We start from the raw sequence: 23,439 nt of genomic DNA, 5'->3' as shown, positions 1-23,439 counted from the left end.
TCACCTGTAGGCCAGACCAGGTAAGGTCGGCAGATTTCTTTCCCTAAAGGACATTAGTGAACCAGGTGGGTTTTTCCAACAATCGACAATGGTTTCAAGGACATTAATAGATTCTTAATTCAGCAGCACGGTGGCACAGTGGTTAGCATTGCTACATCACAGCACCAGGGACCCGGGTTCAATTCCAGCCTGCAGTCATTGTGCGGAGTCTGCATGTTCTTCCCATGTCTGCACGGATTTCCTTCGGGTGCCCCGGTTCCCTCCCACAGTTCAAAGATGTGCTGGCTAGGTGCATTGACGATGCTAAGTTCTCCCTCAGTGTACCTGAACAGGCAGCGGAATGTGGCAACTCGGGAATTTTCACAACAATTTCATTGCAGTGTTGATGTAAGTCTGCTTATGACACTAATAAATAAATACTATTTCCAGATTTTTTAAATTGAATTCATATTTCACCATCTGCTGTAGTAGGATTCAATCCCGGATCCCTGGAACATTAGCTGGGTTTCTGGGTTAATAGTCTAGAGATAACACCACTGGGCCATCAACTTCACTTAACTATTGTACTGTTTCAGGTGTGCATACAGAAGAATGTGAAAATCCCTTGGTTGCCCTAGTTGAGTGTGAAAATCCCCTAGTTGCCACACCCCAGCACCTGTTCAGGTACACTGAGGGAGAACTTAGCATGGTCAATGCACCCTAACCAGCACATCTTTCAGACTGTGAGAGGAAACTGGAGCACCCAAAGGAAACCCATGCAGATACAGGGAGAATGTACATACTCCGCACAGACAGTGACGCAAGCTGGGAATTGAATCCGGATCCCTGGGGCTGTAAGGCAGCAGTGCTAACCACCATGCTGCCCCTATAAAATAGAGTTTTATTGTCCCCTGTTATCCCCCATTACTGCTTTCACAGTGCCTGCACACTTGCCATGATACTGCTGCTCCTGGGTCCAAAGGAAATAACCCAATATCTATTCCATGATCCTGCGAATGAATACCGGATGTGGAAACATTTGCAGGGCTGTGGGGAAATGGGAATGTGGTGCTTTCAAATATCATCTTCCTCATCTGTAAGATTCCAGAGCCGACAACCAGAGATCACCCCTGCCCAGAGACCACCCGCACCCAGAGACCCCCATCCAGAGTCCATCACGCAGAGACCCCCCCCAATTCAGAGACCCCCAACCAGTGACCCCCCCATTCAGAGACCCTCATCCAGAAAGCCCCCATTCAGAAACCCCCATCCACAGTCCCCCCACCCAGAGTCCCCCACTAACAGACTCCTCACCCAGAGTTCACAGTGCTCATCTGCAGTCTCCACCCAGACTCCCCAACAGGCTGGGGATGGGGGAACGGAATTTCAGGATCCATTGCTCCGAGGGACGAGGCTGACCGGGACACAGGCGGAAGTTAATGCCCTGCCCTGATTGGGCCGTGGACCGGAAGTGGGTCCGTCGCCAGGCGGGTCCCCCAGTGCGGAGAGGTGAGTGAGGGGAGAGGGGAGTTAACCCGGGCTCGGGAGTCGGTAAACTGTATCGGCGGGGGCTCGGCCAGGCTGTTCCCGGCCCCGGAGGCGGCAGACCCTGAACCCGGGAGAGGGAGAGAGAGAGAGAGAGTGGGCGGGAGGAGGATGGCGGCCCCTGTGGGGCTGAGTGATCGGCCTGGAGCAGGGTGACTCCCGGAGGGGAGGGTGTGGCTGCTGCCAAAACCGTGAGAGGGTGAAATGGGGGGAGATTAAAGGCCGAAATTAAAATGAAAAGCAGCGTTCCCGATGCAGAGTGTGCGCTCAACTGAGAGACAGTCCCGTAAAATAAGGTGTGGTTACTCACCTTGGGATAGACCCAGATGGGCAGAATGGCCTCTCTGTAATTTAGAATTATTCAATGGTTATAGCATAGAAGATCAAATTGAGGTTTACAAGATGATAAAAAGTATGGATAAGTCAGACGTGGAGCAGATGCATTCTAGGATGAGAGGTCATAGTCTTAGGATAAGGGGTAGCAAATTTGATGCAGGAAGAAGTCTCACAACATCAGACTGAAGTCCAACTGATTTATATTTACTTTAACCTGGTGTCGTGAGACTTCTTACCGTATTTACCCCAGTACAACGCTGGCATCTCCACATCATAGCAAATTTAAAACAAAGTTGAGGAGAAACTACTTCTCCCAAAGGGCTGTGAATCTGTGGAACTCGCTACCCCTAAAGTGCGGTAGATGCTGGGACAGTGAGTAATTTTAAGGAGGAGCTAGATTTTTAATTGGTAATGGGTTAAGAGTTATGGAGAGAAGGCAGGGAAATGGGAATGAGGAGCATATTGGCCATGATTGAATGGCAGAGTGAACTCGATGGACCAAATGACCTAATTCTGCTCCTATATCTAATGAACAAAGAAGCAGGCTGTTCTGTTTGTCATATCTGTGCTGGCTCTCTAAGTGTGATTTAGCGAGTCCCACTCCAACATTGGACTCCTCAGTCACCTGAGAATTCAATTGTAGTGTAGAAGTTTGGGTGCTGGGGTTTGATTCCCAGCTTGGGTCTGTGCAGAGTCTGCATGTTCTCCCCATGTCAGAATGGGTTTCCTCCGGGTGCTCCAGTTTCTCCCACACACCAAAGATGTGCAAGTTAGGTGGATTGTCCATGCAAAATTGCCCCTCAATGTCCCAACAAGTGTAGGTTTAGGGGATTAGTGGGATAAATGTATGGGATTATGGGGATTTGGCAGGAGATGGGCCTCGATAAGATGCTTTGTGGGAGAGTGGATGCAGACTTGATGATCGAATGGCCTCCTGCACTGTAGGGATTCTATAACTCTATAATAATTCTATAATTCCGAGTAAATCATTTTTGACCCCGAGGGACTGTGTAAGAAGAAGACCCCTGTCTTCAATGCAGTCATTGACAGCAAATCCACAGTCCTTAGGCAGAAAATTCCAAAGATGCTGTGTCAGCTCAGGTTGACTACACTCTTGTACTATGTTCACTGGCTAATGATCAGCCTGAACAATCTCATATTAACTTGAATCATATAAATGATACTGCATCACAAAGAATGTAACTTAAATGATTAACTGTTTCCCCACAAAGTCCATTTTTGAAGCTCCAATTAACAAGCCAGGATATTTCACAATGTTTTAGTGACGATTAGATATCTCATCTTCCTGCTCCAATTTATATACTTCAATATCTAAGCATGTACATTTCTCCTGGATGGGGGAGGAATGCCAAATAGTTATCAAGAGATAAAACTTTGACTGATATCTCCCCCTGCATCATTGTCACAGCAACAGAACTTAATTATATAATTCCAATTGAACCTGAGAGATTTACAGTACAGGAAAAGGCCATTCAGCCTGCTGTGCCAGTGCTTCTGCTACATGAGACCTACTAACTGCAGTGCTGAAGGATTATACCTGTAAAAGCAGCTGAGTTGATAACTCCTGCCAAATTAAATACTTTTTCCAAAAGAGATGCAGTGTACATTTGATTTAATATTCTCACATGTATTAGTATTCAGTGAAAAGTATTGTTTCTTGCACACTTTAGAGACAAAGCATACCGTTGAGAGAAAAGGAAAGGAAAGAGTGCAAAATGTACTGTTACAGTTGTAGCTAGGGTGTAGAGAAAGATCAACTTAGTGTAAGGTAATTCCATTCGAAAGTCTGATGGCAGCGAGGAAGAAGCTATTCTTGAGTCAACTGGTACGTGATCTCAGACTTTTGTATCTTTTTCCCAATGGAAGAAGGTGGAAGAGAGAAGGTCCAAGGTCTGTGGGGTTCTTAATTATGCTGGCTGCTTTGTCAAGGCAGCAGGAAGCGTAAACGGAGTTAGTGGATGGGAAGCTGGTTTGTTTGATGGACTAGGCTTCATTCACAACCCTTTGTCGTTTCTTGCGGTGTTGGGCAGAGCAGGAGCCATACCAAGCTGTGATACAACCAGAAAGGATGCTTTCTATGGTGTATCTGTAAAAGTTGGTGAGAGTCGTAGCTGACATGCCAAATTTCCTTAGTCTTTTGAGAAAGTAGAGACTCTAACAGGAAGCAACATAATATCTGAAAAAATACTTTGCTGCAAATTACTGCGATGAGGAACAATGTTGATTAAATATTCACCACGATTATTTAACAATTGTCTAAGACATTTGGATTTATTGGGGGATAACCTCTGTTTGTCTTGAATTTAGTGTAAAGATGGCATCAAGAGGGAAGACTGAAACAAGCAAACTGAAGCAGAATTTAGAGGAGCAGATGGATAGATTAATGCAGCAGTTACAGGATCTTGACACCTGCAGGTACAGTACAGCAACAGTCATAAATCTTCGTTTCAATTGTTTTTTTCCCTCCTCTTGTGTAAAGCATACTGTTCCTGAACGCTGCCAGGGATGTTTTGATGTTGAATGGTGGGGAGTGCAGAAACAACTTCCATTTCCATAGTGTCTCTGACATAGTCAAACATTCCACAGATGTTTCACAGGAGTAAAAATCTGATGAAAACAACATGATGCCTAGCTGAAGCAGGGGGCGGTAAAGTCAAATGATCAAAGAGGCAGGGTTTAAACCCGGGAGGTAGAGTGATTTGGGAGAGGATTCCAGAGCGTTGCACCTAAGTATTTGAAGGTGCAGTGGCCGTTGTGGGGGTAGAGGGGGGATTTGAAGAAATTGGTAGCATTCTATCATTCAGATTTCTCTCTTCGTTCTCCCTGCTTCCACCCACTCCCAGAATAAAACTGTTGTGTGCGTCACTAAGCAGCTTGGGGGCAACTGCTCAAACCAGTCCCCATGAACTATCACTTGCTGATATCACTGCTAGTTACTATTGGCACCTAATCTCAGAGGACTGTGGTAATCTGAATGGGAAGGCACCAGTGTGAATAAGGGGCAGTGCCCAAAATTCCTGACATCTTATTTCTTAAATCTACCACAGCAGGAAACACCATCAAGTGATGGCAGGTCCGGCTTAGATAATCAGTCTGAACTTTCATAATGTTACTTTAGGTAAGAAAAGAAGAATTTTTGCAGTCACAACAACCAGTGTGGGGTGGGCTGAGTGCACCAGTACATGGCCACTGTATTTTAGGGCGAGAATGTTCCATAAGAACTAGAAGTACGCCATTCAGCCCCTCGAGCCTGCTTTGCCATTTAATACAATTATGGCTGATCTTGTTTCAGCCTCAACTCCACTTTCCTGTCCGTTCACCATAACCCTTCACTCCCATTACTAATTAAAACTCTATACACCTCTTCCTTAAATTTACTTGAAGTCCCAGCATCCATCACACTCTGGGGTAGTGGATGGCACAGTGATTAGCATCACTGCCTCACAGTGCCAGGGACCCGGGTTCAGTTCCTGGTTTGGGTCACTGTGCGGAGTTTGTACGTTCTCTTCATGTCTGCGTGAGTTTCCTCCAGGTGCTCCGGTTTCCTCCCACAGTCTGAAAGACGTGCTGGTTAGGTGCATTGGCTGTGCTAAATTCTCCCTCAGTGTACCCGAATAGGTGCAAAATTGTGACAATTAAGGGATTTTCACAGTAATTTCATTTTGCAGTGTTAATGTAAGTCTACTTGTGACTATTAAACAAATAAACTTTAGTATTTCCCACAGACTCACCACCCTTCAAGAGAAGTAATTTCTCCTCATCTCTGTTTTAAATCTGCCACTCCCTTATCCTAAAACTATGAGCTCTTGTTCTAGATTGTCACACAAGAGGAAACATCCTCTATATGTCTACTTTGTCAGTCCCCCTCAATTAGATGTCCTCTCATTCTTCTAAACTCCAGAGAATATAGTCCTAAACTGCCCAATCTCTCTTCATAAGACAAGCCCCTCATCTCTGGTATCCATCTAGTGAACCACCTCTGAACTGCCTTCAATGCAACTGCAACCTTCCTCAAGTAAGGGGATCAAAACTGTGCACAGTATTCTAAGAGTGATCTCACTAATGCTTTGTACGGTAGCAGCAACATTTCACTACTTTTATATTCTGTTCCTTTAGCAATAAGTGCCAAGATTCCATTTGCCTTCCTTATTACCTGCTGTACCTGCATGCTAGTTTTCTGCGATTCATGCACAAGGACATCCAGATCCCTCTGCACTGAAGCAGCACGAATGTTTTCTCCGTTTAGGTAATAATTTGACTTTGCATTTTTCCTACCAAAGTGGATAACCTCACACTTTAATCCACCTTTAACTCAATCTGCCTAATTTTCCCCATTCACTTAACCGATCCATGTCCACTTGTAAATTTCTTTTCATTTTCACAGCTTACTGTCACTCCTATTTTACTGTCATCTGCAAATTTGGCGATAGTTCCTCCTATCCTTGCATCCAAGTCATTAATATAGATTGTAAATAGTTGGGGCCCGAGGACTGAACCCTGTGACACCCCATTAGTTGCATCTTGCCAACTCGTTTACCCTGACAGAGAGAGTTTGCAATCTCACTGAAGTAGATGTGAGGTAGGCAGGGTGAGGAAATAACATCAGGTCATTTCCAAACTATCAGTGCCAATCAGTGCGTCAGGGTCAGAGTAGGGAGTCCAGCTTGATTTACTGCCCTTCATCACCATGGGATGATGCATAGCAGAGGACAGCTTAACTTCATACATCATAGAATTCCTACAGTGCAGAAGGGGGCCATTCAACTGCACTGACTCTCTGACAGAACATCTTACCCAGGCCCTCATTCTCACCTTATCCCTGTAACCCCACATATTTACCATGACTGATCCATCTCATCTACACACCTTGGGACACTAAGAGGCAAACTGCAAATGAGCTCAGTGAAAAACCAAAGTAGGAACTAAAAGCATTTCCTTTTGCAATCATTTAAGTGAATTCACAGAATCTCTACAGTGCAGAAGGAAGCCATCGAGTCTGCACTGAGGCCTAGGCCCTATCCCCATAACCCTATGCGTTTACCCCAGCTAGTCCCCCTGATACTAAGGGGCAATTTGGCATGGCCAATCCACCCAACCTGCACATCTTTCACACTGTGGGAGGAAACCGGAGAACACAGAGGAAATCGTGCAGACATGAGGAGAATGTGCAAAATCTGCACACACAGTGACCCAAACCAGGAATCGAACCTAGGTCCCTGGTGCTGTGAGGCAGCAATGCTAACCACTGTGCTGCGCTCTATACAATTGTTTGATAATTCTATAGAGTTTAGAAGAATGAGGGGAGATCTCATTGAGACGTATAAGATGATGAATGGGATGGATAGGATAGAGGTGGAAAGACTCTTCCCGCTCAAAAAAGACAGTAGGACTAGGGGGCACAGCCTCAAGATAAAGGGGGGGCAGTTCAGAACGGAGTTGAGGAGGAACTTCTTCACTCAAAGGGTGGTGAATCTCTGGAATTCTCTGCCCGTTGAAGTGGTGGAGGCTGCCTCGCTAAATATTTTTAAGAAGCGGGTTGATGGGTTTTTGATAAGAGAGGGGATTAAGGGTTATGGGGAGAGGGCGGGAAAGTGGAACTGAGCCACGACAGATCAGCCATGATCTTATTGAATGGCGGGGCAGGCTCGAAGGGCCAGATGGCCTACTCCTGCTCCTATTTCTTATGTTCTTATGTTCTTATATAGAGAAGCACAAATTGGCGCAGGAAAGATAGAAAAAAGGGTTTGTGATTAATAAACGGAAGGCTAAGAAAAGTTTATAAAGAGGGGCAAAGTTTATTTGGAAAATAATAAAAAAATTAGAATCTTACAGTTCTTGTATGTTGCACACAACCCTAATAGAATCTAAAACCTAAATGAGATGTTTGAGTAAAAATAACCTTGTTAAAAAATTCTTGTATCAGTGTGTATGTTGATTGAGTTACTGGAACTGTGCTTGTAACATTTTTTGGTATTTAAGTGACCAACCAAACTTTGCTGCAATCTGTATTTTGGAGAGTGAGGTGTTCTGTAACTACATAATGCCCTCCAATCAAATCCCAAGTTTGATCTCCAGCCAGACTGAGATATTTGATCTCCTCGGGTTGGTGGTAAAACTCATTGCAATTGGCTGTTGGGAACCTAAGAAAGGGGGAAGTGATGGAGAGTTACAGCTGCAGGTGAGGACAGGATCTGTATTTTCCCCACAAAAAAATCTCTACTGATGCCTCGTGGAAATTTTCCCAATGGTGATTGTAATCCATCAACAGTCCAATACCTTGAATGCCAATTTTATTTATTAGTGTCACAAGTAGGCTTACATTAACACTGCAGTGAAGTTACTGTGAAAGTCCCCTAGTCACCACACTCAAACACCTGTTCGGGTACACTGAGGGAGAATTTAGCATGGCCAATGCACCTAACTGGCACGCCTTTCGGACTGTGGGAGGAAACCGGAAGAAACCCACGCAGACATGGGGAGAATGTGCAGACTCCGCACAGACATTGACCCAAGACCGGGAATCGAACCCAGATCCCTGGCGCTGTGAGGCAGCAATGCTAACTACTGTGCCACTGTACCAGTAGTGGTTAAAGCTCACCAACAAACCAAGTAAATCAGGTACCCTACCCCTCTATTGGGGCAGGAGTTATATAATCCATAGAGTACTCAGGGCTGGAGATTGTTGATGTGAGGATTGATGCCTGGAATTCTTGCTGTGTAGATCTGAAGTTTGATGTGTATTTATTGATTTATTTCCCCCTCGCTCCCTCCCCTTTTCAGAGAGGATCTCGAGCCACAAGAATATGAAGAAACAAAGCAAGAGACATTGGAACAGCTGAGTGAATTCAATGAGTCGCTGAAGAAGATTATGTCTGGCGATATGACGTTAGTTGATGAACTCAGCGGGATGCAGCTTGTAAGAAATTGAGCTGGCGAGTTTATTAGTTTCAAGCTGGGGCTGTCCAGGGCAGCAGCAATTGCCTTTCGCCTGCGTTAGCGTTTTCTCCTCTCCAGGAGACCTTCCTTCCGTCAGTATTTTCCGTCATCTCCTGGATTAAAAACAGGAGGTACTGGGAGCACTCAGCAGGTCTGGCAACACCCCTGTGGAGCGGGGAACAGAATTAATGTTTCACGCTGATGACCTTTCTTCAGAGAAATGGAAGAAATTAGAGATTTAAGTTCATAAGCAGACTTGCAGACAGGGGGGAAAACACTTCCAAAGTTTTGATTTTATTCCATATTTCCAAAGTCTGCAGTATTTTGCGTTTGCTGTATCGCCTCCTGACACTGGCTATCAATTTTAGTGTGGATACATCCCCAGGAAGCACCTTCTGATATTTTCTACATTAAGGGTGCTATATAAATGCAAGCTGTAATTCTCATTCCTCCCTCCCCAACCCAGCCTTGCCGCTATGCAGATGAGACAATTACCGGCCAGGTTAGAAATGTGGTTTTGATTCAGTGAGTTGAGTCTGAGATCCTGCCTCCTCCCAGTTGACAGTTCAGTGCTGCAGGCACTGGATCGATTTAAATATTTGTGTTTGCTTTCTCTTCCTGAATATCTCGAGCTGCAAATAGAAATCAGGCTGTTTGATCAAAGATCTGTGTCTTTTCTAGGGTGTAGTGCTCTGAATTGTGGAACAGGGTTTGCCTTTTGCATTCTTGGCTTTACACTGGACAGCATTGAATGTGAGATGGGGAAGTGGGTTAATTGATTTTCAAGCACTGGTTGAACTGAGTAAATACATTTTCTGCAGAAACATCACAGCAAAGCACAGAGCAACTTTCTTCTGTGCTAATAGGCTTTGGTTAGCGTTGAATTGAAATTGACTGTCGAGTAGTGTGTTGCAGTTACTCACTGAACCTGGAATCCATGTGTTCGCTTTTCTACAGACAAGCTTCAAGTGTCAAGAGAGTAATGTTCAGCAGAAGCTGGAATAAAATGGAAAATTGATTGGGGTGCATGCTAACCAGAACATAACCCTATAATGCAGAAAGGCAGCAAGTCAGGTGGGTAGTCTCAGTGCCAGAGTTGTACAGAGCTAACCAGGCAATAAAGAGCAAAGAAAAGTACAGCACAGGAACAGGCCCTTCGGCCTTCCAAGTCCATGCCAATCATGATGCCCTAACTAAACAAAAAAAAACCTTCCGTCCTTACTCGGTCCGTATCCCTCCATTCCTTCCCTCTTCATGTACCCATCCAGATGCCTTTTAAATGTTGCTAATGTGCCTGCTTCCACCACCACCTGTGGCACTCATTCTGGCACCCTACACTCTCTGCTTGAGAAACCTCCCCCATACATCCCCCTTAAACTTTCCCCCTCTCACCATGAACCTGTGCCCCCTTGTAATTAACACTTCCACCCTGGGGAAAAGGATGCAGATTACATTCTTGATGGAGTAGAGAATGAGCTTGGCAAGCTTTGGCTGAGGGATGTGTGGGGTAGTGGATAGACTCCTGTATACAACATCCATTCCATAACAGTACATTCCCTGCTGGAGAATGGTTTTGATGTTCTGAATGTAGCTACATCATTCCAATCTTGCAATTAAATGTGGATTATCCCCATCTTATTTTCCTGTGTATTAGGGGCGGCACGGTGGCACAGTGGTTAGCACTGCTGTCTCACAGCACCAGGGACCTGGGTTCGATTCCCGGCTTTGGTCACTGTCTGTGACCAAATGCATGAGGAGAACATGTTTGCATGTTCTCCTCGTGCCTACGTGGGTTTCGTCCGGGTGCTCCAATTTCCTCCAACACTCCAAAGATGTGCGATTGATCATGCTAAATTGCCCCTTAGGGTCAGGGGGATTGATTAGCCAGAGTAAATAGGTAGGGCTGAGAGGATGTGGCCTGATTGGGATTTGGTTGGTACAGATTCTGGGCCAAATGGCCGCCTTCTGCACTGTAGGGATCCTGTGATTATCCAGCATAAAAGTTAGAGTGGAATCTTAGTCCTGGGGCTCTGAGAGAGTTGTACTTGGAGCAATTATTGATGCGCCTCACACAGGTTTGTTTTTGTGACAGCCTTTGCGGAAGCATTTGATTTTTCTTTTCCCTTCTCTTCGGCAGGCAATCCAAGCAGCTATTAGTCAGGCTTTTAAAACTCCAGAGGTTATCCAAATGTTTGCAAAGAAGCAGCCTGGACAGCTGCGGACGAGACTGGCAGAGGTAAGCACCCCACCGTGCCTCTGATTAATCTGCTGAAAGCTTTAGTGTTGCCATTGACATTTCAGAATGCTGAGCACGAAGAGGTTAGAATCAAGACAGATGGTGCCACAGATGATGGCTCTTCAACATTCGCCCACCATGTTATGTCTTTTAACCCTTTCATGCCTGTGCTCATTTCATAATGTTGCAAGATTGCGTTCTTTCGGTTCTGTTGGTTAAATTTAATTGCAAGGTAGCGGTGCATTCATTACAAAATATCCATCATGCTTCTCTGAGATCATTACTTTCCTTTTGGTTCAAGTGATTGAGCAACTACAGGAGAAATCCAAATTGCAGCTGTTATTATTGATTAATTCCCAACAAGAGAGGATCGTTAGTACAGCAAACATTTGTGTCCATTGCTAAAAGTGCACCTGGCAGTGAATGGCCACTTTGAATCCAGCTCGCTAGGCCAATTCACAGGGCAGTTTAGAGTTGAGCATGTTGCTCAGAGTGCAGAGTCCTACAGAGGCCAGACCGGATAAAGATGGCAGATTTCCTTCTCTAAAGACTGATGAGCCAGAGGTTTTTCTTAAATGGCAATCCAAGTGTTTCCTGGTCACCATTACAGATGCTAGCTTTTCATTCCAGATTTATTTGAAATTCCTCCCAGCTGCTGATTTCACCTCGTGTCTCTGAATCCATAGCCAGCCCTCTAAAATACTAACCCATAACCACTCTGCCACCCCCAGTTCGCTGTAGGTGCATCTATAATAGCTGCCATTAATTTGAGTTAGACTTGTTACTGATTTGAAGTCCCGTCCCTCTGCTTTCATCTCATACAATGCAGCGGGGGCCATTCAGCCCATTGAGTCTGCACCAATTCTTTGGCAGAGCATATTACCCGGACTTTCCCCTTGTAACCCCATGTATTTACCCCACTAATCCCCCAACCTACAGATCCTTTCTGAGACACTAAGGGACAATTTAGCATGGCCAATTCACCTAACCTGAACATCTTTGGACTGTGGGAGGAAACCAGAGGAAACCCACACAGACACGAGAAGAATGTGTAGACTCCACACAGACAGTGACCCAAACCGGGAATTGAACCTGGGTACCTGGCACTGTGAGGCAGCAGTGCTAACCACTGTGCCACCATGCCATCCTTTCTCATCTGTTGACAGGGCTGACACTTGCTCGGATTTGGTTTTGAAACAGCTTGTCACCCTCTCATTCCTTACTAAAGTATCTATTCTTCGCACGTGTACCCGATACCTAAGCATTATCCAACCATTGTTACTGCACTAGTGATCCTGAGGCCCTGACTAATGCTCCAGCAACATAGGTTCAAACCCCTCCTGGTGCAATTTAAGTTTAATTAATTAATTTAAGATCTGGAATAAAATGCTAATTTTATCACATCATGTTCACTAATGGGAAAGCGACAGCCTACTGTTATTCTCGCTGGACAATTAATCCAGAAACTCGGCTGATTTTCTGAAGATCCAGGTTCGAATCCCATCATGGCAGCTGGTGGAATTTGAATTCAGTTTAAAAAAAAATCTGGAATTAAGAATCTACTGATGACCACGAAACCATTGTTGATTGTCTTAAAAACCCCTCTGCTTCATTAATGTCCTATAGGGAAGGAAATCTGCCATCCTTACCTGATCTGGCCTACATGTGGCTCCAGACCTACAGCAACAGAGGGGTTAACTGCCCCTCTGAAATGGCCTAGCGAGCCATTCTACTGCACCACCACCTCCTCAGGGGGTAAATAGGGATAGGCAGTGAAGGTTTGCCAGCGATGCTCATGGTCCAAGAATGAATATCATTGTCAAATCAGATCCTGACCTTGCTTTGTGTTTATTCATGCACTATTCTATTTGAATTATAGGATGGAGATTGAGCAATCGCCATAACCTCTGGCTGGATTTCCATTGTGCAGTGACACTCAGATCAATAGCAGCATCACAGCTGCAGCAGAGACCAGGAAGCAAACTTTGCTGATTCTGGTCTGTGTAGCTCAGTTAACAAACAATCCTGGAGGGGGTGCTTCAGAGAGTCTGTTTTTGGTAGCTGTTCTCGGGAAATACCGCCTATGTTTTGGAAGATGCCGTGCTTATAATGCCAGTGTAAAGTAATTGTCGTAAATATTTCTTAATCATCCAGCATTGTGTTACTGTGTTCCTTCAGATGGAGAGAGATGTAATAGTAGGAAAACTGCCCAGGGATGTCTACACACAGCAGAAAGTAGAGGTACTTACAGCCCTGAAGAAGCTGGAAGAAAAGGTAAGACTGTAAAAGCCCATGTTACACTCAGCCAGTTGAAAAATTGAACCTAATTTTCATTGGGCAATCAGGTATAAATTGATGAATCTGAGTGATTGACTAGTGATGCTGTAATTGTGGCATCTTGCCTTGCAATAACTAGTGCTAATATTGGAATACATAAGCCACACAGAATGTTATTCTAGGATCTGGAGAAGGCCATTCAGCCCCTTGAGCCAGTTCCGCCATTCTGGGATTGTTTTGAGAATGCAGAAAAGAATTAACTTGCCAATTCTTCATTCAGCTTACACCGGAAGAAGAAGCTTTCCTCACAACGAATGTGAGCGCCGCACTCAGTCAGTTTGAGAAGGTTTCCCGTGGCCTTGGTAAGTCTGAACCACACTGCACCTGCATCTCGTAACCCTATTGTTAAATTGCACAGCTTAGCAAAATTAATTGTGAGAGAGTTCAAAGTGTTATGTAAATGAGCAGTGCAGTACACCATCACATGCCGCACCTGCGCAAAGATATTTTGGCCTTGGAGGGAGTGCAGAGGAGGTTTACTAGGCTGATACCGGAGTTGAGGGGGTTGAGCTATGAGGAGAGGCTGAATAAACTGGGCTTGTACTCATTAGAGTTTAGAAGAATGAGGGGAGATCTCATTGAGACGTATAAGATGATGAATGGGATGGATAGGATAGAGGTGGAAAGACTCTTCCCGCTCAAAAAAGACAGTAGGACTAGGGGGCAAAGCCTCAAGATAAAAGGGGGGCGGTTTAGAACGGAGTTGAGGAGGAACTTCTTCACTCAAAGGGTGGTGAATCTCTGGAATTCTCTGCCCGTTGAAGTGGTGGAGGCTGCCTCGCTAAATATTTTTAAGACGCGGGTTGATGGGTTTTTGATAGGAGAGGGGATTAAGGGTTATGGTGAGAGGGCGGGAAAGTGGAACTGAGCAGCGACAGATCAGCCATGATCTTATTGAATGGCGGGGCAGGCTCGAAGGGCTGGATGGCCTACTCCTGCTCCTATTTCTTATGTTCTTATGTTCTTTCCCTCCAAGCTACTCACCATTCTGAGTTGGAGATATAATGCCATTCCTTCAGTGTTGCTGGGTCAAAATGGGGCGCCAAGCACTGCTGCCTCACAGCGCCTGAGACCCGAATTCGATTTCCAGCTCAGGTCATTGTCTGTGTGGAGTTTGCACTTTCTCCCTGTGTCTGCGTGGGTTTCCTCTGGGCGCTCCAGTTTTCTCCCACAAACCGGAGGCGTTAGGTGGATCAGCCATGCTAAATTGCCCCTTAATGTCAGAGGATAAACTAGGGTAAATGCATGGGGTTATGGGAGTAGAGCCTGGGTGGGATTGTGGTCAGTGCAGACTCAATGGGCCAAATGGCCTCCTTCTGCGCTGTAGGAATCTATGATAAAATCCTGGAACTCCCACCCTAGCAGCACTGTGGGTGTACCTATATCACGTGGACTACAGCGGTTCAGTAAAGAGGCTTACTACCAGGGTAGTACGGTGGCACAGTGATTAGCACTGCTGCCTCACAGTGTCAGGGACCATGGTTCAATTCCCAGCTCAGGTGACTGTCTGTGCGGAGTCTGCATGTTCTTCCCATGTCTGCATGGGTTTCCTCCAGATGCTTCGGTTTCCTCCCACTGTCCAAAAATCTGGGTTAGGTGGATTCGCAATGTTAAATTGCCCCTTAGTGTCAGGGGACCTAGCTAGGATAAATGTATGGTGTTATTGGGATAGGGCCTGGGTGGGTTTGTTGCTGGTGCAGACTCGATGGGCCAAGTGACCTCCTTCTGCACTGTAGGATTCTATGAAATAAATATTACACCAGCGGAGATGATTTACACTCGACACTGACCAGGAATGGGAAACTGGTTAATTGTTCTTTTTGCTCCAATCTGGGGTCATTGAGGCAGTTCAACAGATAAAAATTATCCAACAGTTGCTGCTTCTAATTATGCCGGGCTGCACAAGGCTTCAGGCTGACGGTTAGTAGGTGATGCTCTTCCTGACACCCAGATTCTGATGGGAACAACTATTAACAAAAACTATAATAACCTGTGTGGAAACAGACCTTTCTCAATAATTTAAACTTGTTTATAAAGATAGAAGACACACTTAATTGGGGAAAAAACTAAAATGGCCCCAAATTAGATTGGGCATTTTTACAGGTGCAACTTCGATGTTAACGAAAATTTTTAAATTATGCAAATTCACCAGTGAACCTTAGAGTTTTCCTTCTGTTAATATTCATAAATCCCTACACTGTAGAAAGAGGCCATTCGGCTTATCGAGTCCGCACCGACTACAATCCCACCCAGGTCCTATTCCTGTAACCCCACACATTTACCCTGCCAATCCCCCTGACACCAGGGTCAATTTAGCATGGCCAATCAACCTAACCTGCACATTGTCGGAGTGTGGGAGGAAACTGGAGCACCTGGAGGAAACCCACGTAGACACGGGGAGAATGTGCAAACTCCACACAGACAGTGACCCAAGCCGGGAATCGAACCCAGATCCAATGAGCTACTGGTCTTAAGACATTTGTGAAGTGCAGTGGGAGATAGAGGCAGCCACTGTGTCATTCTGGACTTAGCTCAAAGCCAAGGAATGAGAGATTGGGGAAAGAGCTACCTGGTCATTCCTCTGGTCTCGCCCAATCGGAATGCCCAGGTGCACCTCATGAGAGGGGAAGAAGATGAGTTCAGATCACCAAATAAATAGGCAGGCAAATGGGGGAATTGTCTGAACCGTATGGAATGGAATGTGTCAGCTGTGGCACAGTCGGTAGCAACTAGCTTCTGAGTAATAAGGTTGTGGGTTCAAGACCTGCTGCCGGGCTTGAGCACAAAAATGAAAACTGACACTCCAGTGCTGTGCTGAGGGAGTGCTGCACTGTTGTAGGTGCAGCCTTTTGAATGTGATTTTAAACTGAAGCTCCATTTGGCTGCAAGGCTGGTTGTGAGAGATCTCATGGCACTATTTTGAAGAACAGGGAAGTTATCCCTGGTGTCCCGACCAATATTTACCCCTCAGCTGACATCACAAAGCAGTCTGGTCATTATCACATTGCAATCTGTGTGATTTTTGCTGTGATTCTTATATTAGGGCAGTCACTACATTTCAGAAAAATCTAATTGGTTGTAAAGTACTTTGAAATGTACAGTGGTCATGAAAAGAGTTACTTTTTCATTAATGCTTGGAAACTTTTGAACAAACTCAGTCGTTGCAACAAGAAGCGGGTGTGGCACAGTGGTTAGCACTGCTGCCTCACCACGCCAAGGACTGGGTTTGATTCTCAGCTTGGGTCACTGTCTCTGTAGAGTTTGCACGTTCTCCCCATGTCTGTGGGTGCTCCGGTTTCCTCCCACGGTCTGAAAGACGTGCTGGTTCGGTGCATTGACCCAAACAGGCACCGGAGTGTGGCAGCTAGGGGAATTTCACAGTAACTTCATTGCTGTGCTAATGTAAGCCTTACTTGTGACTAATAAATAAACTTTGACTTTGATTTTGTTTAACCCCCTTACAGGAACTGGAGATAAAGTCCTGGCTCTTGCCAGTTCTGGAGTGGAAATCACAAAGAAGTGAAGAGTGATTTACAATCCCATTTTCCGAAGACCATCCCAGATTTATTGTTTACATTTTTAATGTCTTGTTTGTTTTTTTTTGTTTAAACCAGAACAAAATGTAAAATCAGAATAGAACTTGTAAATATGTTCTTTGTATGCATAACTTTTCCAGATCTGTCTGTACGTATTCAACTTTGAACACTCAATCATTTTTCTTTATAAATAAAATCCTCGTTTCCACGTACCCCATTCATTCATTGAGTCTTATCAAATCAGGGAAAACAACTTGTTTTCCAGCATCAAATCGTTCACTGCCAAGTCTCGCAAAGATTTTGCGTAAAAGAAATTCACCAAGGTTCCTTAATCAGCACCTTCCAATCATAGAAGAAGAACATAGAACACGAACATAGAACACTACAGCACAAACAGGCCCTTCGGCCCACAAGTTGCGCCAATCACATCCATACCAACCAAGCCATAGAACTATCTGTAACTCCCAATCCCATTAAATCCCATATACTCATCCAGAAGTCTTTTAAAAGACCCCAGCGAGTTCACCTCTACCATCACTGACGGCAGCCGATTCCACTCACTCACCACCCTCTGAGTGAAAAACTTACCCCTCACATCTCCACTGTACTTGCTTCCCAGGCACCTCAAACCTGTGTCCTCTCGTAGTGACCATTTCAGCCCTGGGAAATAGCCTCCGAGAATCCACCCTATCTATTCCTCTCAACATTATATAAACCTCTATCAGGTCACCTCTCAACCTTTGTCTCTCCAGGGAGAAGAGACCTAGCTCCCTCAACCTATCTTCATAAGGCATGCCTCCCAATCCAGGCAACATCCTTGTAAATCTCCTCTGCACCCTCTCAATAGCCTCCACATCCTGTAGTGAGGCGACCAGAATTGCGCACAGTACTCCAAGTGGGGTCTGACAAGGGTCTTATAAAGAACCCTATGATCACTATGACCTGGAAGGACAAGGGCAGCAGGTACCTGGGACGACCACCACCTGGAAGCTCCCCTCCAAGTCATGCACCATCCTGATCTGGAAATATATCAGTTGTTCCTTCAGCGGCACTGGGTCACAATCCTGGCGCGCGCTCCCTCCCTAACGGTATTGTGGATGTAACCACACCTTGGAGATTCCTGCAGTTCAAAAGCTCACCTCCACCTCCTCAAGAGTACTTAGGGATGGGCAATAAAAGTTGGCTGAGCCAGCGATGCCCACAACCTGTGAAAGAATTTAACAAGTGTATTTTGTTTGGGTAACAAGATGATCAAGTTAGTTTGAAAGTTAATGGGCTTTTGAATTTGCCGAGGCAAATCCTGAAGAAGTCAGATTGGCACAGTGGTTAGCACTGCTGCCTCACAGCACTAGGGACCCAGGTTCAATTCCAGCCTTGGGTCACTGTCTGTGTGGAGTTTGCATGTTCTCCCTGTGTCTGTGTGGGTTTTTTCTGGGCGCTTCAGTTTCCTCCCATGCTCCAAAGATGTGCCCGTCAGGTGGATTGGCCATGTTAAAATTTCTCCTTGGTGTATCGGTTAAATTGATTAGTTATGGTGGATGTGCTGGGTTGTAAGGATTGGGCAGGGAGGGTGAGGTTGTGTGGGATCCTTTTCAGAGGGTTGGTGCAGACTCAATGGGCCAAGTGGCCTCCTTCTGTACTGTAAGTAGTCTCACAACACCAGGTTAAATTCCAACAGGTTTATTTGGTAGCACAGGCTTTTGGAGCAATGCTCCTTCCTCAGGTGAGTGGGACAGTGCTCGAAAAGCTCAGGCTACCAAATAAACCCATTGGATTTTAACTTGGTGTTGTGAGACTTCTTACTGTGCCCACCCCAGTCCAAGGCCGGCAACTCCACTCCTTCTGTACTGTAAGGATTCTATAATATTGGACTCAAAACATTACCTGCCGAGTTTCTCCAGTACTTTGTGAGACCAGATTTTTTTTGTGCAGGACACAGCGGGAAATGGTTAGCCAATAGTTAAAGAAACTAATTACTGTTAATTATTTCAGAAACCATTCCAATTGAGTCTATATACAGTGGGATTTTACAACTTTGCTCATCGCGAAACCGGAAAATCCCTCCTGAAGTCAATGGATCTTTCCATGTTTCCGTCCCTCGCCCCCTCCGATTCCCGTGGTGGGTCAGGGTGGTAAAATTCTGGCCGATTCCTAGGTATTGTCTGATGCTGTTTGTTGATCAGCCACTAGATGGTGTGTGACTCTGCCCTGAGGTGGCTCTGCATCTGACTGGTTTTAACTCACCTCTTTACCCAGAGCCAAGCACTTGGCTCCTACTCAACATCTCTCCATGGCAACGCAACTGGGGATTTGGAAGTCAGGATGTGGAATTTCACACACATAAACCTTGCGCCACAGTGTTTAGCACACAGCTATAGGGCTTCCACAATGCTGCAATATTCTGCTGCCAAGCTGTTCATGTTATTGCACCTTATCATTATTTTATACAATGTATTTTGTTCCGGTTCTCCCTTGACCGTACTATTGCTGGAGGTGGAGGGTGGGAGGGTTTACTGTTCCAGAGGCAGCCCTCCTTCCCCCATGGAGTCACTCTTTATTTGTAACCTTAGGCTGTAAACTCTAGCCAGGATAAGTAACCCCAGCCATTTCACCTACCTGCTTTATGCTGGGATTGGAAATGTCCCCTTTGTAACATGTTGTTGTCCTCATCCTATCTTCCAAAGATGACAGGGTACCATATGGTGAGAACCAGGATTAAACCATCTGGGATCATATCACACCATTTGGTGAACATAGATTTTGTTTTACAAGTTTGTTTATCAGTGTCACAAGTAGGCTTGCATTAACACTGCAATGGAGTTACTGTGAAAATCCCCTAGTCGCCACACTCTGACGCCTGTTCGGGTACACTGAGGGAGGATTTAGCATAGCCAATGCACCTAACCAGCACATCTTTCAGAATGTGTGAGGAAACTGTAGCATCCGGAGGAAACCCACGCAGACATGGGGAGAGTGTGCTCCTGTTTACATCAATGGGGGACGAAGTAGAAATGATCGAGAGCTTCAAGTTTTTAGGTATCCACGTCACCAACAACATGTCCTGGTCCCTCCATGCTGACACTATAGTTAAGAAAACTCACCAACACCTCCACATTTTCAGAACACTAAGGAAATTTTGCACGTCCATTCTGACTCTTACCAACTTTTACAGATGCACCATAGAAAGCATTCTTTCTGATTGTATCACAGCTTGGTATGGCTCCTGTTCTGCCTAAGACTGCAAGAAACAGCAAAAGGTTATGACTGAAGCCCAATCCATCACGCAAACAAGCCTCCCATCCATTGACTCTGTCTACACTTCCCGCTGCCTCGGCAAAGCAGCCAGCATAATTCTCTCTTCCACCTTCTTCCGTCAGGAAAAAGATGCAAAACTCTGAGGTCACGTATCAATCGACTCAAGAACAGCTTCTTCCCTGCTGCCATCAGACTTTTGAATGGATCTACTTGCATTAAGTTGTTCTTTCTCTACGCCCTAGCTATGACTGTAACACTACATTCTGCACTCCTTTTGTACTCTCAACGGTATGCTTTGTCTGTGTAGCGTGCAAGAAACAATACTTTTCTCTGTATACTAATGTGACAATAATAAATCAAATCAAATCACATGTTCATTATATGTGAGCTTCCTCGAAATCACTGCTTCAAACATGTTCCTCTTAACACCGGCATTCTCAAGAACCTGCTCATTTGTCTGCCTGTCTGTCCACGGCACACGGAATATCCACCTGAGTCCTATCCAGTTTCCACAGCCAGACATTCTCACCAGCCACACAAGGACAGTCAGGAGATAAATTTCTGTTGTAGTTGAGATGCTGGTGGCCACTCCATTCTCTTTTCAGCCAGTTCACAATGCCATGTGTAAAGTCTAGCCCGAATTTCTGTGGTAGACGCTCTGGGCAGGATTTACCTTGCAACCAGCTGCATATCTCGCAGCGGTCAGAGGCAGCCCGCCATTAGCTGGAGGTGGGATCTTCTGGTCCTACCATTGTCAACAGGGTTTCCTGTCAAATGCACCCCCTCGCCAGTGGAGGGGGTGGGGTGGGGAAGGGAGGTGTTGTACTATCAGAAGATCCCACCGGCACGAACAGCCAGAGAATTCCTTAAAGTTAAAGTTTATTTATTAGTGTCACAAGTAGGCTTATATTAATGAAGTTATTGTGAAAACCTCCCGAGTCGCCACAATCCGGCACCTGTTCGGGTACGCTGAGGGCGAATTTAGCATGGCCAATGCATCTAACCAGCACGTCTTTCAGACTGTGGGAGGAAACCCACGCAGACATGGGGAGAACATGCAAACTCCACACAGACAGTGACCTGAGCCAGGAATCAAACCTGGGTCCCTGGAGCTGTGAGGCAGCAGTGCTACCACTGGGCTGTCATGCCTCTATAATGAGTGACCTAAGATAGTGGAAGGCCTTTTGAAGCTGAACGCCATTAATCTGGATTGGGCTGGACTTTCCACCAACCCCTGTCACTTTTCTCTGGTTGACATCGATCAGGAGACCATAGTTCCAGTTAACCTGATCAGGACAATCCACCAAGTCATGTAGCTGCTTACCGCAACCATTGCTTACTGCAACCTGTGCTCTTGATAAACCTGCCACCTGATGGTGTTGCCTTTCCATTGAGAAAATTTGGTTGTGTGGCCCTTTAAGAGGGGCTTTTCCCAAGGACCACATGATTGGTGAGGACCCTATGGATCACCCTGGTGAGAAGCTGAGCCAATCGGCATGAGGGTGCGCACCCACACGTGGAAGAGGATGCACTCACAGTTGGGACCAGGAAGTCCCGCAGAGCAGTCACATTTATAATCTAGTCTGACTCTGTTTTTTTGTGTATATATTTCTTTTGTTGGTAATGAAGCCTTTTATTACTAAAGCCGCAATGAGTCGCCCTTGATCTATTATAGAAGGTATTGTATCTGTCGATGATGACTGGTTGGCAAGGGGGCTAGTGACTGGGACAGACATGCAAAAAATTATTGAGGAAAATATGGTGTTGGATGATTATCAGGCCTCTTTAGACCATAGAGCATCACTCTACCATTATGGTTATGGTCACCCTTGTTTGATGTCTGGAAAACAATGGTCACATTGTACCGCAGAGTGTGAAGAAATTGTTGTTCGGTTACTCTTGGCTCATGGCTTTTCAAGTCTCTAGCCATGCTCCTGGATGCTCCTTTCATGATCCTATTCAAAGTAACTCTCTGCATCCACTTTATTGATCTGAGTCATGATTTTAATAACCTTGGTCATGTCTCCCCTTCAACATCACTTTTTACTGCATTAAGAATGGATCAGTCTCCCTCGGTGAAATGATCAGAAGCCTCAAACTGTCCTGCGTGCTCTTTGAATCTTTTCCATTATCTCTGCCTTTTTATAAAAGATTTGACAAATTAGGAACATCAAAGCTGAATTCCATTTGCTGCTCTCGAGTGGATGGTGTACGATGGTATCTGTAAGGGGGCTGTGTGGATCCCTAACTCGGAATACTAAGTAGGCACAAAGAAATGTACAGAGAGAGAGACAGGATATTCTCCTGTTCCATTGTTCACTAGATAATAAAACTGTCTCAAGGATTTCTGCATGTGTGATTTGTTTAAAAGGTGCAAAAACCCCCTGCCTTTACAAAAATAACATCTATTTCCAAGATGAAAAGGCAATAGACTCATGATTAACTCAAGCCGGTCTGGATGATTCTGCGTCAGAAAGCATCATTAATTCACTTGAGGGATTTGGATGTTCACGGAATGGTGGCGAATTTTTACAGAATTCTCACCTTCTTCACAAACAGCCTTCACACTGGGAGCTGTCACGATCTGCTCCTGTTTGTGGCCTCTGTGTTTGACCCTGCGGGTGACAGATTATATGATTGTACTCCCGGGTTCCCCATTTCCTGCTGCTGTTGCTGTAAATAAAATTACAGAAACACAGGATGCAGCTGATTTGAACAACAACACTGAGAACAAAGCTATTCCATCCTGACTGTCCCTCCACAAAATGCAATTCATCTACTCTCTCTTACCAGATGCACAGATGCAGCTTCCAACTGACAAAGCTAATGAATTAGCAAAGGGACAAAAAGCCATTAAAGCCATGTTAAAAGTGTGTATATTCTACTCCAGCTGCAGGTGAGGTTTTTGCCGTTTGGCTCCTCTTTCTCCTTCTCCTTCAGCGATCACTCACTAACACGTACAATTGTCAACCCAAGGAACTCTGTGTCACCGGGGTCACAGGTTTTTGTGTGGTTGATGAGCTCAACCTCAGAGCCACATCTTCGGCCGCACACTCGGCAGGTGTTTCTGGGAAGTGGGTTTGGTCCTTAGACTCGGGATCGCTGGGATTCCTTTCCCAGGCTCCTTTCTCCCAGACCTCCTCATGCCATTGGGTGTCCCCGAAGAATTGTGACCCTTCCATCAGGAAGTTCCTCCAAGTCAATCTCTTCTAAACAAAGGTCCCCCAGGCATTGACATCTATGTTGTATTCTTGAGGT

At 45.4% G+C, this 23,439-nt stretch overlaps 1 protein-coding gene and 1 long non-coding RNA gene across 4 annotated transcripts in view; one reads left to right on the top strand and one right to left on the bottom strand.

Annotated features, from left to right (window-relative positions):
• On the top strand, positions 1 to 17,138 carry lzic (leucine zipper and CTNNBIP1 domain containing). 3 transcript variants are annotated; one of them, XM_080215234.1, is made up of 7 exons: positions 1 to 20; positions 4,189 to 4,296; positions 8,662 to 8,797; positions 10,955 to 11,053; positions 13,232 to 13,327; positions 13,611 to 13,692; positions 16,855 to 17,138. In XM_080215234.1, the coding sequence occupies exons 2-7, from the start codon at positions 4,196 to 4,198 to the stop codon at positions 16,911 to 16,913; spliced, it is 573 nt and encodes a 190-aa protein (XP_080071360.1). In that variant the 5' UTR covers positions 1 to 20; positions 4,189 to 4,195; the 3' UTR covers positions 16,914 to 17,138. The 3 variants fall into 3 exon arrangements, with proteins under 3 accessions (XP_080071360.1, XP_080071359.1, XP_080071358.1); XM_080215233.1 differs by lacking the exon at positions 1 to 20 and adding an exon at positions 1,380 to 1,488; XM_080215232.1 differs by lacking the exon at positions 1 to 20 and adding an exon at positions 1,756 to 1,820.
• The window catches only part of LOC145360200 (uncharacterized), a 28,086-nt gene continuing 13,452 nt past the window's right edge, over positions 8,806 to 23,439 (bottom strand). The window contains exon 3 of the long non-coding RNA XR_013889672.1: positions 8,806 to 9,813. This is a non-coding gene — a long non-coding RNA (uncharacterized LOC145360200). The remainder of the gene's footprint in view (positions 9,814 to 23,439) is intronic.

Source organism: Carcharhinus amblyrhynchos, chromosome 30 (assembly GCF_965287045.1).
Source record: "Carcharhinus amblyrhynchos chromosome 30, sCarAmb.v2.hapA, whole genome shotgun sequence".
Taxonomy (NCBI): Eukaryota; Metazoa; Chordata; class Chondrichthyes; order Carcharhiniformes; family Carcharhinidae; genus Carcharhinus; species Carcharhinus amblyrhynchos.
This window is presented reverse-complemented; position numbering and strand designations above follow the sequence as displayed.